The sequence below is a fragment of the Nerophis ophidion genome, linkage group LG16 (genome assembly GCF_033978795.1).
Source record: "Nerophis ophidion isolate RoL-2023_Sa linkage group LG16, RoL_Noph_v1.0, whole genome shotgun sequence".
Classification (NCBI taxonomy): domain Eukaryota; kingdom Metazoa; phylum Chordata; class Actinopteri; order Syngnathiformes; family Syngnathidae; genus Nerophis; species Nerophis ophidion.
In genome coordinates this window covers 23,474,965-23,491,636 of record NC_084626.1, presented here as the reverse complement: position 1 = coordinate 23,491,636, position 16,672 = coordinate 23,474,965, and the positions used below count along the sequence as shown (strand labels likewise).

The 16,672-nt window shown below is 40.5% G+C and overlaps 1 protein-coding gene across 2 annotated transcripts in view; it reads left to right on the top strand.

Moving 5' to 3' along the window:
• The window catches only part of LOC133535176 (contactin-4-like), a 645,232-nt gene that overhangs the window by 361,279 nt on the left and 267,281 nt on the right, over nt 1-16,672 (top strand). For both annotated transcript variants that reach the window (XM_061874742.1, XM_061874741.1), the window contains one exon: nt 872-967. In XM_061874742.1, the coding sequence (XP_061730726.1) occupies nt 872-967 (96 nt within the window). The remainder of the gene's footprint in view (nt 1-871; nt 968-16,672) is intronic.

The following is a 16,672-nucleotide window of genomic DNA, read 5'->3' as shown; positions in this document are numbered from 1 at the left end:
TTTGAGTGCACACTCGAACCCGGGTGGGACTTTTGAACATTTCACCGACTTTTCTCACTTTTCTCCCCACCTCTCCGTGGGACTCGACTGGGCGCGTTTTGGACAATTTGGGCATCCCGGCCGGCGGCAGAACTTGTGGGACTCGAATCTGTGTAGGTATTTTGAACATTTTTGGGACTTTTGCTGACTTTTCCAACTTTCATCCCCCCTCCCCATGGGACTCGGCTGGGTGTGTTATGGAAATTTTGGGCAAGATTTTATACTTATTTTAAGTGTTTAGGTCCTAAATGATCTCAATAAGATATTACAGCTTGTAGCTGAGATTTGATGACCTATATTGAGTAAAACATGCTTGAAACTAGAATATCAAATGTTGCAAAGCTGTGTCATCAACACTCACAAGTATAACACTACTTTTTAAAGTAAGAATTTCTTATTTTAAGAACATAAAACAAAATCATGACTGACACAATTGTTTCTCATATTAAAACAGATGACAGCCAAATAGACTGCCGTTTTATTTTCAATGAAACAATGGAAAATACGTACTCGTATAGTAGTACACTTGTTATTAGTGAGAATATACTTATTTTAAGGTATTTTGGGGTTCATTGAAGTGAGCTAATTTTACTTGTTTTGGAAAGTCTTGACAAGCCAAATTTTCTTGTTCTATTGGCAGATAATGTTGCTTAGTTTAAGTAAAGTACCCCTCATTTTTGTATTTTTTTTTCTTGTTTTTGAACACTGACTTTTTGGAGTGTAGGCACTCTGACCTTGAATAATAGCCATTTCACAAACGTGTGACACGGTGGTTGCATGTAACAGCAAACAAGAAATGTGACTGATGTTTGTTGTCTTTTTTTTTTTCCAGACTTGGAGAACTTCAAAACCCACAGAAGAAGTTCCGTTTCGGTCCGGGAAGGTCAAGGAGTGGTTCTGTTATGTGGCCCTCCACCACACTCTGGAGGTATTTGTTTACTGATTATATTTTATTTACGCAACTGTTTCTTCCAAGTGACATTATCACTTGGGGACTTAAGGACTGATCATGAATTGATTTACGTGGACCCCCAATTTAAACAAGTTGAAAAATGTATCTAGGTGTTACCATTTAGTGGTCAGTTGTACGGAATATGTACCGTACTGTGCAATCTACTAATAAAAGTTTCAATCAAGGAAAAGGTATTGCTACAGAGCGAGCAGGATTACATAATACGTCAATTTAAAGTCGGGGTGACCGATCCAGATATCGAAACTATTGACACCTAGCATAATATCGGTGCATAAACAATACTAAGGGAATTAGATCGATATGTATCCTTTTCTTGTCCTTATTACAAAATGCCTTTTTGGTGTTTTTTTCAGTATTGTTTACACATTCAGGGATTAAGTCTCTGAATACAGGAAGGCTTTGAGCAAAACCCAAATGATGTAAATGGGATCCAATAGTAGATGTTGCTTTTGTTTAGTTATTGTTATAAAGTACCCAGCAGGCACAAGACATTAAAACCATGTTAAAAATGTGGTCCTGACGTTGAGAAATTCAAACATAATGTTGAAACAACATGCTTTTTGACAACGTTCAATCAATGTTAGGTTCTGACCTAGATTTGACCATTGAATTTTTGGTCATTTCCCAACCCATATATAACAAATACAACGTTGAAACAACATGCTTTTTGACTACGTTTAATCAATGTTGGGTTCTGACGTAGATTTGACCATTTAATTTTGGTGATTTCCCGACCAATATTCTCCAACACAAATACAACGTTGAAACAACATACTTTTTGACGTTAATTCAATGTCGGGTTCTGACGTTGATTTGACCATTGAATTTTTGGTCATTTCCCAACCCATGTATAACAAATACAACGTTGAAACAACATGCTTTTTGATGTTAATTCAATGTCAGGTTGTGACGTTGATTTGACCATTGAATTTTGGTAATTTCCCAAACAATATTCTACAACACAAATACAACATTGAAACAACATACTTTTCGATTACGTTTAATCAATGTCGGGTTCTGACGTTGATTTGACCATTGAATTTTGGTCATTTCCCAAACAATATTCTGCAACACAAATACAACGTAGAAACAACATGCTTTTTAACAACGTTTATTCAACGTAAGTTTGTGACGTTGTTTTGACCATTGAATTTTGGTAATTTCCCAAACAATCCAACACAAATACAACGTAGAAACAACATGCTTTTTAACGTTTATTCAACGTAAGGTTGTGACGTTGTTTTGACCATTGAATTTTGGTAATTTCCCAAACAATCCAACACAAATACAACGTTGAAACAACATGCTTTTTGACGAAGTTTAATCGTCGGGTTGTGACGTTGATTTGACCATTGAATTTTGGTCATTTCCCAAACAATATTCTACAACACAAATACAACGTTGAAACAACATGCTTTTTGACGAAGTTTAATCAATGTCAGGTTCTGACGTTGATTTGACCATTGAATTTTGGTCATTTCCCAAACAATCCAACACAAATACAACGTTGAAACAACATGCTCTTTGACGAAGTTTAATCGTCGGGTTGTGACGTTGATTTGACCATTGAATTCTGGTCATTTCCCAAACAATATTCTACAACACAAATACAACGTTGAAACAACATGCTTTTTAACGACGTTTAGTCAACGTCAGGTTGTGACGTTGATTTGACCATTGAATTCTGGTCATTTCCCAAACAATATTCTACAACACAAATACAACCTTGAAACAACATGCTTTTTGATGTTTATTCAATGTCAGGTTGTGACGTTGATTTGACCGTTGAATTTTTGGTCATTTCCCAAACAATATTCTTCAACACAAATACAACGTTGAAACAACATGCTTTTTGACTACGTTTAATCAATGTTGGGTTCTGACGTTGATTTGACCATTGAATTTTATTAATTTCTCCAACAATATTCTCTAACACAAATACAACATTAAAACAACATGCTTTTTAACAACGTTTATTCAACGTCAGGTTGCAACGTTGATTTGACCGTTGAATTTTGGTCATTTCCCAAACAATATTCTCCAAAACTAATACGTTGAAACAAGATGATTTTTGACGACGTTCAATCAATGTTAGGTTCTGACCTAGATTTGACCATTGAATTTTTGGTCATTTCCCAACCAATATATAACAAATACAACGTTGAAACAACATGCTTTTTGACGAAGTTTAATCAATGTTGGGTTCTGACGTTGATTTGACCGTTGAATTCTGGTCATTTCCCGACCAATATTCTCCAACACAAATACAACTTTGAAACAACATGCTTTTTGATGTTTATTCAATGTCAGGTTGTGACGTTGATTTGACCATTGAATTTTTGGTCATTTCCCAACCAATATTCTACAACACACATATAACGTTGAAAACAACATACTTGTTGATGTTTATTCAACGTCAGGTTGTGACGTTAATTTGACCATTGAATTTTGGTCATTTCCCAAACAATATTCTACAACACAAATACAACATTGAAACAACATGCTTTTTGATGTTAATTCAATGTTTGGTTCTGACATTGATTTGACCATTGAATTCTGGTCATTTCCCGACCAATATTCTCCAACACAAATACAACGTTGAAACAACATGCTTTTTGATGTTTATTCAATGTCAGGTTCTGACATTGATTTGACCATTGAATTCTGGTCATTTCCCAAACAATATTCTACAACACAAATACAACATTGAAACAACATGCTTTTTGATGTTAATTCAATGTTTGGTTCTGACATTGATTTGACCATTGAATTCTGGTCATTTCCCGACCAATATTCTACAACACAAATACAACGTTGAAACAACATGCTTTTTGATGTTTATTCAATGTCAGGTTGTGACGTTGATTTGACCATTGAATTTTTGGTCATTTCCCAACCAATATTCTACAACACACATATAACGTTGAAAACAACATACTTGTTGATGTTTATTCAACGTCAGGTTGTGACGTTAATTTGACCATTGAATTTTGGTCATTTCCCAAACAATATTCTACAACACAAATACAACATTGAAACAACATGCTTTTTGATGTTAATTCAATGTCTGGTTCTGACGTTGATTTGACCATTGAATTTTGGTCATTTCCCAAACAATATTACACAACACAAATACAACGTTGAAACAACATGCTTTTTGACTATGTTTAATCAATGTTGGGTTCTGATGTTGATTTGACCATTGAATTTGATTAATTTCTCAAACAATATTCTCTAACACAAATACAACAAAACAACATGCTTTTTAACAACGCTTATTCAACGTCAGGTTGTGATGTTGATTTGACCGTTGAATTGTGGTCGTTTTCCAACCAATATCCTACAACAAAAATACAACGTTGAAACAACATGCTTTCTGATGTTTAATCAATGTCAGGTTGTGACGTTGATTTGACCATTGAATTTTGGTAATTTCCTAAACAATATTCTACAACACAAATACAACGTTGAAACAACATGCTTTTTGATGTTTATTCAATGTCAGGTTGTGACGTTGATTTGACCATTGAGTTTTGGTCATTTCCCAAACAATATTCTTCAACACAAATACAACGTTGAAACAACATGCTTTTTGACTACGTTTAATCAATGTTGGGTTCTGACGTTGATTTGACATTGAAATTTGGTCATTTTCTCAACCAATATTCTAAAACACAAATACAACGTTGAAACAACATGCTTTTTGACTATGTTTAATCAATGTTGGGTTCTGACGTTGATTTGACCATTGAATTTTATTAATTTTTCAAACAATATTCTCTAACACAAATACAACAAAACAACATGCTTTTTAACAACGTTTATTCAACGTCAGGTTGTGATGTTGATTTGACCATTGAATTGTGGTCGTTTTCCAACCAATATCCTACAACAAAAATACAACGTTGAAACAACATGCTTTCTGATGTTTAATCAATGTCAGGTTGTAACGTTGATTTAACCGTTGAATTTTGGTCATTTTCGAACCAATATTACACAACACAAATACAATACCGGGAAGAGCTAGACGAAGTGGTTGGGGAGAGGGAAGTCTGGGTTTCCCTGCTTGGGCTGTTGCCCCCGCGACCCGACCTCGGATAAGCGGAAGATGATGGATGGATGGATGGATGAATATTCTACAACACAAATACAACGTTGAAACAACATGCTTTTTGACTACGTTTAATCAATGTTGGGTTTTGACGTTGATTTGACCATTGAATTGTATTAATTTCTCAAACAATATTCTCTAACACAAATACAACATTAAAACAACATGCTTTTTAACAACGTTTATTCAACGTCAGGTTGTGATGTTGATTTGACCGTTGAATTTTGGTCATTTCCCAAACAATATTCTCCAAAACTAATCTGCAAGTGTGGCAGCTGCTTGATCCTCCTCAGTTGACACACAACAAAGAACTGATTCATGGGCAAGTCCAGTACGGTGAAACTTCTGCTGGATTGTACTTGATTATGCGTGTTTGGAAGTTTTATTGTTTAGTTTTTATAACTGGTGAGTCCTTCTGTCTTGCGTCTGGTGGAAGCGGTCGCAATTTTCGCCGATCCCTCCTTCCCTGGTTGCTCTCTGTGTCTTGTCTTTGTCTGAGCTTTTCTGAAGCCCCTTTCTTTGCGCTGTCCTCTAATCTAAACATCAAATATTAATATGATCAGCTGGACTCTCGACGCAATTGACAGTCTTTTCGACAAGGAAAAGAGGTTCGGGGGAACCATTGCTGAGGGGTACATGAGAGACTGCTGGGATAAATGGAGGATGATGTGCCTCTCAGTCCTTTCCATCGAAGACGTGGAAGACATCTACCTATTTGGAGCTGTGATCGCGGGGCACTTGCTGATTGGGCTGGGCATTGTTCTGGTGTATCGACAAATTCGGAAGACGACGCCACGCACTCAAGGGGCCCAACGGCTGTTCAACGCAATGGAAGGATTGGGTCGGGCTGCGGGAACACAGACTGGGGTGATTTCTGAGGTTGAATCGCAAAATGGATCTCATCTTGGAAAAGCTTGCGGAGAAGGAATAATTAAATTGGAATTGAAGAAATCCAGCATGGACAAACAGAGAAGATAAGTCACTATTGTGTCTTCTCGAAGAAAAACAACTTCTTAATCTACAATTTGACTCCCTCAAATTGCCTTTACACAATCAGGAACAGGCTGTTCAGAAGAAACTCTCCCGAGGACTCCTCAAAGATGGACGCTTTTGACCTTCCTCTTGGTCAACAACACCTGTGGTCGAACTTTGAGATCGGCCCCAGTCATTATAAAAACATTTCATCATCGCTCCCAAGTTAATTTGGTATATATGCACACGGCCCTCACCCTCGAATCAACGCCTTCACCACCGCTTAATTCCTCTGGGGCTGTGGATGGCTGAGCAGCCCAAATAGCGGCAGCGGTGTCTCCTCAAACCCACCCCTCCATCTGTTGCAAGTTGCTGTGATATACGTATCATGTTTAATGTGTGCCATGCTATGTAGGGTTTTTTCCTTGGACTCAGTCTGGACCCCTCCTGAGGGTCTAGCCTTAGACTGATATTTTTATTACTCCCCCCCCTCTCCCAATGTCACCCTATATCTCACCTTTTTAAGGAGCGCCGTAAGTGGCCGATCCGTTGGTGGTCTCGTCTTGTCTTGTCCTCCCCTGTAACGTATGTCTGCTCTTAACGGGACCGTGCCAAAATGAAATTTTGTTGGACATTTTACATTGACAATAAAGATATATCCAATCCTATCCTATCCTATCCTATCCTTGTCTTATCCGGCTTTTCAAGGGAAAACAGGCCCACTGCCTGAACTCTACACTGGTATGGAGTTTTGGGATATTTTGGTCAATTTCCGGACCACAGTTACTGATCACGATCATAGGATTGTCTGAGACCCACACACAAAAAAACGGGAACGTTGAGTCTCATAGTAACTTCTAGAAAGACAGGCATACTGACAACTGATCAACAAGATAACCCAGCGACTGAATGCCTCGGGGAAAACACACAAGACAATCTGTCTTTGTCCCTGACAAAGAGTTCCAGGACACAGATATCTACAAGAAGCTGGATAAAGTCAATGAATCCTGTGAGACCCCTTTGGACAATCTGATGAAAGAGTTATCAGATCAACAAGACTTCTCGATAAAGGCGTTAAAGTAAAAAAAAACCCAGCTTAACATGAATTAATATCATATAGCAGACATTTTCCATTAAACAAAAAGAGGACCAAAAAAAACATTACATGACAACAAAAAGCGTTCAGTCCGACGTCAAAAGGACTGAGGAAGACACAAAAATGAGCACACTCGGCCAAGTTTTTGGGTTGTAAGAGAAGCTGACAAAAAAATTAATCTCAATGAATGGTGGGCCAAAGAAAAAACCCAAGTTGTTATCATCAAAAACATAAAAGAGCTGGAAAATATTAAAGATCATATCAGATGGACATGAAGGTATACAAAACACTCTTTTATCTACATTAGACATCCACAACGGAGGATCTGGAACAAGAAACCTTTCAACTGCCTGACTATGAACAACCTGATTTGGACAATGGTATCAAGCCAGACAGTCATTTATTGAACCATAGTAATATTATTTACAGTAAAATAGTAACAAACGCATAAATAATGATCTCAGTGTCTTTAGTGGACAAAATGGAACGAATTTTAGAGATATTCCGGAGATGAAAGAAGGCCCTTTTAGTAAGACTCTCAATGTGTGACTCAAACGAGAGAGTTGGGTCGAATATAACAGTGGTTCTCAAATGGGGGTACGGGTACCCCTGGGGGTACTTGAAGGTATGCCAAGGGGTACGTGAGATTTTTTAAAAATAACAATTCAAAAATCCTTTAGAAATATGTTTATAGAATAATACTTCAATAAAATATGAATGTAAGTTCATAAACTGAAAAGAAATGCAACAATGCAATATTCAGTGTTGATAGCTAGATTTTTTTTGTGGACATGTTCCATAAATATTGATGTTAAAGATTTCTTTTTTGGTGAAGAAATGTTTAGAAGTAAGTTGATGAATCCAGATGGATCTCTATTACAATCCCCAAAGAGGGCACTTTAAGTTGATGATTACTTCTATGTGTGGAAATCTGTATTTATAATTGAATCACTTGGTTATTTTTCAACAAGTTTTTAGTTATTTTTATATCTTTTTTTTCCACATAGTTCAAGAAAGACCATTACAAATGAACAATATTGTGCACTGTTATACAAGTTAATAAATCCGAAACTGATGACATAGTGCTGTATTTTACTTCTTTATCTCTTTTTTTCAACCAAAAATACTTTGCTCTGATTAGGGGGTACTTGAATTAAAAACATGTTCACAGGGGGTACATCATTGAAAAAAGCTCGAGAACCCATCCATCCATCCATTTCCTACCGCTTATTCCCTCTTGGGGTGGCGGGGGGCGCTGGCGCCTACCTCAGCTACAATCGTGCGGAAGGCAGGGTACACCCTGGACAAGTCGCCGACTCATCGCAGACCACTGGAATCCATCCATCCATCCATCCATTTTCTACCGCTTATTCCCCTTCGGGGTCGCGGGGGGCGCTGGCGCCTATCTCAGCTACAATCGGGCGGAAGGCGGGGTACACCCTGGACAAGTCGCCACCTCATCGCAGGGCCGACCACTGGAATATAATACCCAAATTCTTTACCGAGTTGCCTTGTGTTATTGTTTGGTTCTCAAATATTAAGGTGGTATTATTAAACAGGTGTCGGTGTCTAGCAGGACTGATAATCGGAATTTCCGTTTTCTTAGCGTTGAGTTGCAAAAAGTTAATTGTTTAATTTCATTAAGACATTTACTGTCAGTTTCGTCCCTGATAGTTTGGTTATGTTTTAGTTTTTTCCTCTGCATTTGTCTTTGTTTCCTCTGTATGTGTGTAGTATTTCTTGTCGGCGCTCTTATTTTGTCTGTTTCCTGTCTTTCTCCCTGAGCGCTGTTTCCCCTCAGCTGTGGCTGATTGGCACCTGGCCACACCTGGTGTCAATCAGCCCGATTCCTATTTAGACCTGTCATCCCATCCAGTCTGGGCTGTATTGTGTTGTTGCTACCTGTAGTGTCACATCATGTCGTGTCAATGCAAGCTATATTCGGTAGCTGTTTCTAGCTTACTGTCTTTTGTTCCCTGCTTCCAGTTTGTTTCATCATAGCCAAGTTTGTTATCCGCCTTGTGCGCGCCTTTTGTTTGTACCCTTTTGTTCGGTTTTGTCTTAGTGTTTTAATTAAATCATGTTTACCTGCAAAATGCCTGCCGCCTTCTCTGCATCTCGGGGTTCGTCACAAACTAACTCTGACATTTACGAGGTTAAAATGTCGATACAAGGATCTGCTAATGTGTTAACACTGGTGCAAGTTCTTCCATACAAAAGGAGCACGCTAGTGTTTTAGGAACGTTTTGCAAAAATGCTACTTACTCTCAAATTTTTAACTAACCTTGGGAACTAATTTTTCCTTCATTTGTTACCAGATTCGCACCTTCTTTCTCTCGTATTACCACTCGCACCTCTCCACTAGCATCACAGCTAATGTTACCGCGCCGCTACCTCTCCGCTCGGCGAGAGCGTATGACGTTGCACGCGCGACAGTATGTGACGTATGTAAGAAGGTGCGCTTGTTTTATGTCTCTGTGAGAAGCAGAGACAAGAAAGCAAGAGAAAAACCTGCAGCGTAATGCCCGCAGCTAAAAAGCAACTGCGTGAGAACGTATACTCACTGCTTCCTTGCTGGTAAAATCACTGATAGTCAAGTTCTTGGAACAGTTTAGTTGGGAGGTTGGTTGGGTTGTGATGAGGGTCTGTGATGACGAAATAATTTCTTCTTTTTTGAAGAATGGATGAAAGTACAAACCCCGTTTTCATCTGATTTGGGAAATTGTGTTAGATGTAAATATAAACAGAATACAATGATTTGCAAATCCTTTTCAACCCATATTCAGTTGAATATGCTACAAAGACAACATATTTGATAAACTTTTTTTTTTTTTTTGCAAATCATTAACTTTACAATTTGATGCCAGCAACACCTGACAAAGAAGTTTGAAAAGGTGGCAATCAATACTGATAAAGTTGAGAAATGCTCATCAAACACTTATTTGGAACATCCCACAGGTGTGCGGGCTAATTGGGAACAGGTGGGTGCCATGATTGGGTATAAAAACAGCTTCCATGAAATGCTAAGTAATTCACAAACAAGGATGGGGGGAACGATCACCACTTTGTAAGCAAATTGTTGAACAGTTTTAGAACAACATTTCTCAACGAGCTATTGCAAGGAATTTAGGGATTTTACCATCTACGGTCCGTAAAATCATCAAAAAGATCAGAAAATCTGGAGAAATCACTGCACGTAAGCGGTGATATTATGGACTTTTGATCCCTCAGGCGGTACTGCATGAAAAACCGACATCAGTGTGTAAAGGATATCACCACATCGGCTCAGGAACACTTCACAAAACCACTGTCAGTAACTACAGTTGACCGCTTCACCTGTAAGTGCAAATTAAAACTCTGCTATGCAAAGCACAACCCATTTATCAACAACACCCAGAAACGCCGCTGGCTTCGCTGGGCCCGAACTCACCTAAGATGGACTGATGCAAAGTGGAAAGATGTTCTGTCGTCTGACGAGTCCACATTTCAATTTATATTCGGAAACAGAGGACGTGGTGTCCTCCAGAACAAAGAGGAAAATAACCATTCGGATTGTTATAGGCGCAAAGTTCAAAAGCCAGCATCTGTGATGGTATGGGGGTGTATTAGTGCCCAACGCATGGGTAACTTACACATCTGTGAAGGCACCAGTAATGCTGAAAGGTCCATACAGGTTTTGGATCAACATATGTTGTCATCCAAGCTACATTTTCATGGACGCCCCTGCTTATTTCAGCAAGACAAGTGTTACAACAGCGTGGCTTCTTAAAAAAAGAGTGTGAGGGTTTTCCTGGCCCGCCTGCAGTCCAGACCTGTCTCCCATGGAAAATGTGTGGCGCATTATGAAGCGTAAAATACGACAGCGGAGACCCCGGTCTGTTGAAGGACTGAAGCTCTACATAAAACAAGAATGGGAAAGAATTCCACTTTCAAAGTTTCAACAATTAGTTTCATCAGTTCCCATTGAGTGTTGTTAAAAGAAAAGGTGATGTAACACAGTGGTGAACATGCCCTTTCCCAACTACTTTGGCACGTGTTGCAGCCATGAAATTCAAAGTTAATTATTATTTGCTAAAAGAAATAAAGTTTTTGAGTTTGAACATCAAATATTTTGTTTTTGTAGTGCATTCAACTGAATATGGGTTGAAAAGGATTTGCAAATCATTGTATTCTGTTTATATTTACATCTAACACACTTTCCCAACTCCTTTGGAAACGGGGTTTGTATGAGTATTATGTGGACAATAATCTATAACCCTCTATTTAAATGTTGTGTTGATACTAGACCTACCATACACATTCTGGACAGTTACGTGAGGAAATACGCATTTTCCTCATGTAAAATCCCTGGTGATGTAGAGGTTATGACAGACAGAGGGCATGAGTTCGACTGCCGGCCAGGGTTGCATCAAGAAAAAACTGAGACAAAACCGCTGATGCGAGTGACTTCTGACAGGGAAAAGTCGAAAGGGAAAAACAATACAAGGAACGCGTAATCATGTTGTAAGACAAAGAACAACCAAATTTCAATTACAAGAGCACATGCACTTTGATCTCAATGGTTCTCCAATGAAAAGCTATTAATCATATGGAAAAAAGCCTTAATGCGTGATTTGCCTCCTGTTGCACATCCAGCCTTACCTTTTAACCTCTGTGTTAACCGTCATGTTACCTTTTAACCCCTGTGTTAACCGTCATGTTACCTGGACTGCGGCTAGGAAGCGCTGGCAAGAATTTAGGTTTTTGTTTTTTGTGACGGTTTCAAGATGTCACTTGGTGTTTTTGTGTACTGGGACAACAACAGATGTATACCATACTGTAACTTGTAGGTTGACGTTTAAGATAAACATGGAGTCTTTCCTCCAGGATAGAGCTATCAGTTTTGCATTCCGAAGTCTGAATGTTAATTCCAACTAAAGCTCCTTAATTTATTATGAGTTCAACCATTATTTACTTAAACCTGGTGGTCCGATTTTCTCCAACATTCACCATATGTAGAACATAATGAGTTAATTAATTCACTTCATTATCACAGGATCCTGCCTTACCTTTTAACCTCTGTGTTAACCGTCATGTTACCTGGACTGCGGCGAGGAAGCGCTGGCAAGAATTTAGGCTTTTGTTTTTTGTGACGGTGTCAAGATGTCACTTGGTGTTTGTGTGTACTGGGACAACAACAGATGTATACCATACTGTAATTTGTAGGTTGACGTTTAAGATAAACATGGAGTCTTTCCTCCAGGATAGAGCTATCAGTTTTGCATTCCGAAGTCTGAATGTTAATTCCAACTAAAGCTCCTTAATTTATTATGAGTTCAACCATTATTTACTCAAACCTGGTGGTCCGCTTTCTCCAACATTCACCATATGTAGAACATAATGAGTTAATTAATTTACTTCATTATCACAGGATCCAGCCTTACCTTTTAACCTCTGTGTTAACCGTCATGTTACCTGGACTGCGGCAAGGAAGCGCTGGCAAGAATTTAGGCTTTTGTTTTTTGTGACGGTGTCAAGATGTCACTTGGTGTTTGTGTGTACTGGAACAACAACAAATGTATACCATAACTTATAGGTTGACGTTTAAGATAAACATGGAGTCTTTCTTCCAGGATAGAGCTATCATTTTTGCATTCTGAAGTCTGAATGTTAATTCCAACTAAAGCTCCTTAATTTGTTATAAGTTCAACCATTATTTACTTAAACCTGGTAGTCCGCTTCGTCCAACATTCACCATATGTAGAACATAATGAGTTAATTAATTTACTTCATTATCACAGGATCCTGCCTTACCCTTTAACCTTTGTGTTAACCGTCATGTTACCTGGACCGCAGCAAGGAGGCGCTGGCAAGGTTTTAGGCTTTAGTTTTTTGTGACTGTGTCAAGATGTCACTTGGTGTGTGTGTACTGGGACAACAACAGATGTATACCATAACTTGTAGGTTGACGTTTAAGATAGGCATGGAGTCTTTCCTCCAGGATAGAGCTATCAGTTTTGCATTCCGAAGTCTGAATGTTAATTCCAACTAAAGCTCCTTAATTTATTATGAGTTCAACCATTATCTACTTAAACCTGGTGGTCGGCTTTCTCCAACATTCACCATATGTTGAACATAATGAGTTAATTAATTCACTTCATTATCACAGTATCCAGCCTTACCTTTTAACCTCTGTGTTAACCGTCATGTTACCTGGACTGAGTCAAGGAGGCGCTGGCAAGGTTTTAGGCTTTTGTTTTTTGCGACGGTGTCGAGCTGTCACTTACTGTCACGTCCATAGTGTCTATCTGCTGACGTGTGAGACTTGCCTTTACCGTGCTCTTCTCTATTTATTGACGTTGTTATTGGTGTGTACCTCTTGTATTGTCACCCCCTCCCGGGCAAAAGGGCAACACAGCAGTGTGGTTGGACCAAAAGAGACGTCGGAGACGCTTTGCTGAACAAAAAGTTGCTTTATTACAAGCGAGTGTCCTTATACAGGACTGCAGTACCTGGAGGAGGTCAAGTCAAACAAATTAGACATTCTTAAATCGGAGGAGCCGGACCACAGTCTTGTATTCCTTCTTTCACTATCTGGGTGTGTGTTAATTCAGGAAAGTACAACCTGACCATGTAAAGAGGTGTTTGTGTGTGTGTGAAGTGAAGTGAATTATATTGATATAGCGCTTCTCTCTAGCAACTCAAAGCGCTTTTACATAGTGAAACCCAATATCTTAGTTACATTTTTAAACCAGTGTGGGTGGCACTGGGAGCAGGTGGCTAAAGCGTCTTGCCCAAGGACACAATGGCAGTGACTAGGACGGCGGAAACGGGGATCGAACCTGGAACCCTCAAGTTGCTGGCACGGCCACTCTATCAACCGAGCTATACCGCCTCACTGTGTGACTGGGAAGACCACAGATGTATACCATAACTTGTGGGTTGCGTTTAACATAAACATGGAGTCTTTCCTCCAGGATAGAGCTATCAGTTTTGCTTTCCGAAGTCTGAATGCTAATTCCAGTCCACATGCAAATGTCCAACCAAGGTTCTCTAATTTATGGATACATGGATGATACAGCAGAGGATTGGGAGAATGGCATGCGGTCATAAGAAATCAAAATAGAACTTTTTGGTATAAACTCAACTCGTCGTGTTTGGAGGAAGAAGAATACTGAGTTGCATCCCAAGAACACCATACCTACTGTGAAGCATGGGGGTGGAAACATCATGCTTTGGGGCTGCTTTTCTGCTAAGGGGACAGGACGATTGATCCGTGTTAAGGAAAGAATGAATGGGGCCATGTATCGTGAGATTTTGAGCCAAAACCTCCTTCCATCAGTGAGAGCTTTGAACGGTTGACCAAATACTTATTTTCCACCATAATTTACAAATAAATTCTTTAAAATTCCTACAATGTGAATTCCTGGATTTTTTTTTCACATTCTGTCTCTCACAGTTGAAGTGTACCTATGATGAAAATTACAGACCTCTGTCATCGTTTTAAGTGGGAGAACTTGCACAATCGCTGGCTGACTAAATACTTTTTTGCCCCACTGTACCTAACTGAGGTGGCGACTTGTCCAGGGTGTACGCCGCCTCCCGCCTGATTGTAGCTGAGATAGGCAAGAGCCTAAAGGGAATAAGCGGTAGAATATGGATGGATGGCATACCGAACAACCCCACTTTTCATTCATTAATGTTATTGATTGTTAATATTGCATTGGAAAAAAAAATATCTTTAGTAGTCTAAAGAAATTCATGTCTCATGTCTTCATCTGCCCGACGGCGAGTAACGAGACAATAATATAAGCTAAGCTCCGCACCTCCCCACGCTCCTACCATCCTCTTGTCTCATTCACAAGGACCTCATTGCATCTACGACTGCATGAACGTCCAAAAGAAAACCTCAGCACATCCTTATTCAGAACCATATGTTTGCAGACCTTCCCATGGCGGTGAGATGTCCAAGACTCTCGTGGTTTTTCCACCTGCCAGAGGGGGGAAGGGAGAGGTCTCAGAGGATAAATTATGCATGGCAGACAGCTGTCTTGGACTCTGTATGCAGCCTGTGCCCATCCATGCTGCAAGACATGTTCAAACAGAGGAAGGAGCCGGAATGAGAGAGAAAAGGAGGAGGCAGCGTTTGCTGCACGGTCTTGCCACCCACCATGTTCAGAGAGACCCCTTTATGTAGTCAGTAGTAGGAGTACTTTCGGGGGGAAAAAAGCTGTCTCGCGAATGGTAGTCGTACATGTTTCCTTTCTTGTTTATTTTTGAGGCGAAGGCAAATCTGTCTGGCCGTGGGCAAGGGACTGGAACTGCATATTCGGGCTGCACAATTTTGATCACGATTTTGGCTGCCACGGTTAAATGAGGGTGATCGTCGACGATGTTGACATTTATAAAGCAGACTGTGCTGCATATCAAATCAAGCCGTCCATCATCTTCCGCTTATCCGAGGTCGGGTCGCGGGGGCAGCAGCCTAAGCAGGGAAGCCCAGACTTCCCTCTCCCCTGCCACTTCGTCCAGCTCTTTCCGGGGGATCCCGAGGCCTTCCCAGTCCAGCCGGGAGACATAGTCTTCTCAACGTGTCCTGGGTCTTCCCCGTGGCCTCCTACCGGTTGGACGTGCCCTAAACACCTCCCTAGGGAGGCGTTCGGGTGGCATCCTGACCAGATGCCCAAACCACCTCATCTGGCTCCTCTCGATGTGGAGGAGCAGCGGCTTTACTTTGAGTTCCTCCCGGACGGCAGAGCTTCTCACCCTATCTCTAAGGGAGAGGAAACTCATTTGGGCCGCTTGTACCCGTGATCTTATCCTTTCGGTCATGACCCATAGCTCATGACCATAGGTGAGGATGGGAACGTAGATCGACCGGTAAATTGAGAGTTTTGCCTTCCGGCTCAGCTCCTTCTTCACCACAACGGATCGATACAGCGTCTGCATTACTGAAGACGCCGCACCGATCCGCCTGTCGATCTCACCATCCACTCTTCCCCCACTCGTGAACAACACTCCTATGTACTTGAACTCCTCCACTTGGGGCAGGGTCTCCTCCCAGACCTGGAGATGGCACTCCACCATTTTCCAGGCGAGAACCATGGACACGGACTTTGAGGTGCTGATTCTCATTCCGGTCGCTTCACACTCGGCTGCGAACCGATCCAGTGAGAGCTGAAGATCCCGGCCAGATGAAGCCATCAGGACCACATCATCTGCAAAAAGCAGAGACCTAATCCCCCGGCCACCAAACCGGAACCCCTCAACGCCTTGACTGCGCCTAGAAATTCTGTCCATAAAAGTTATGAACAGAATCGGTGACAAAGGACAGCCTTGGCGGAGTCCAACCCTCACTGGAAACGTGTTCGACTTACTGCCGGCAATGCGGACCAAGCTCTGGCACTGATCATACAGGGAGCGGACCGCCACAATAAGACAGTCCGGTACCTCATACTCTCTGAGCACTCCCCACAGGACTTCCCGAGGGACACGGTCCAAT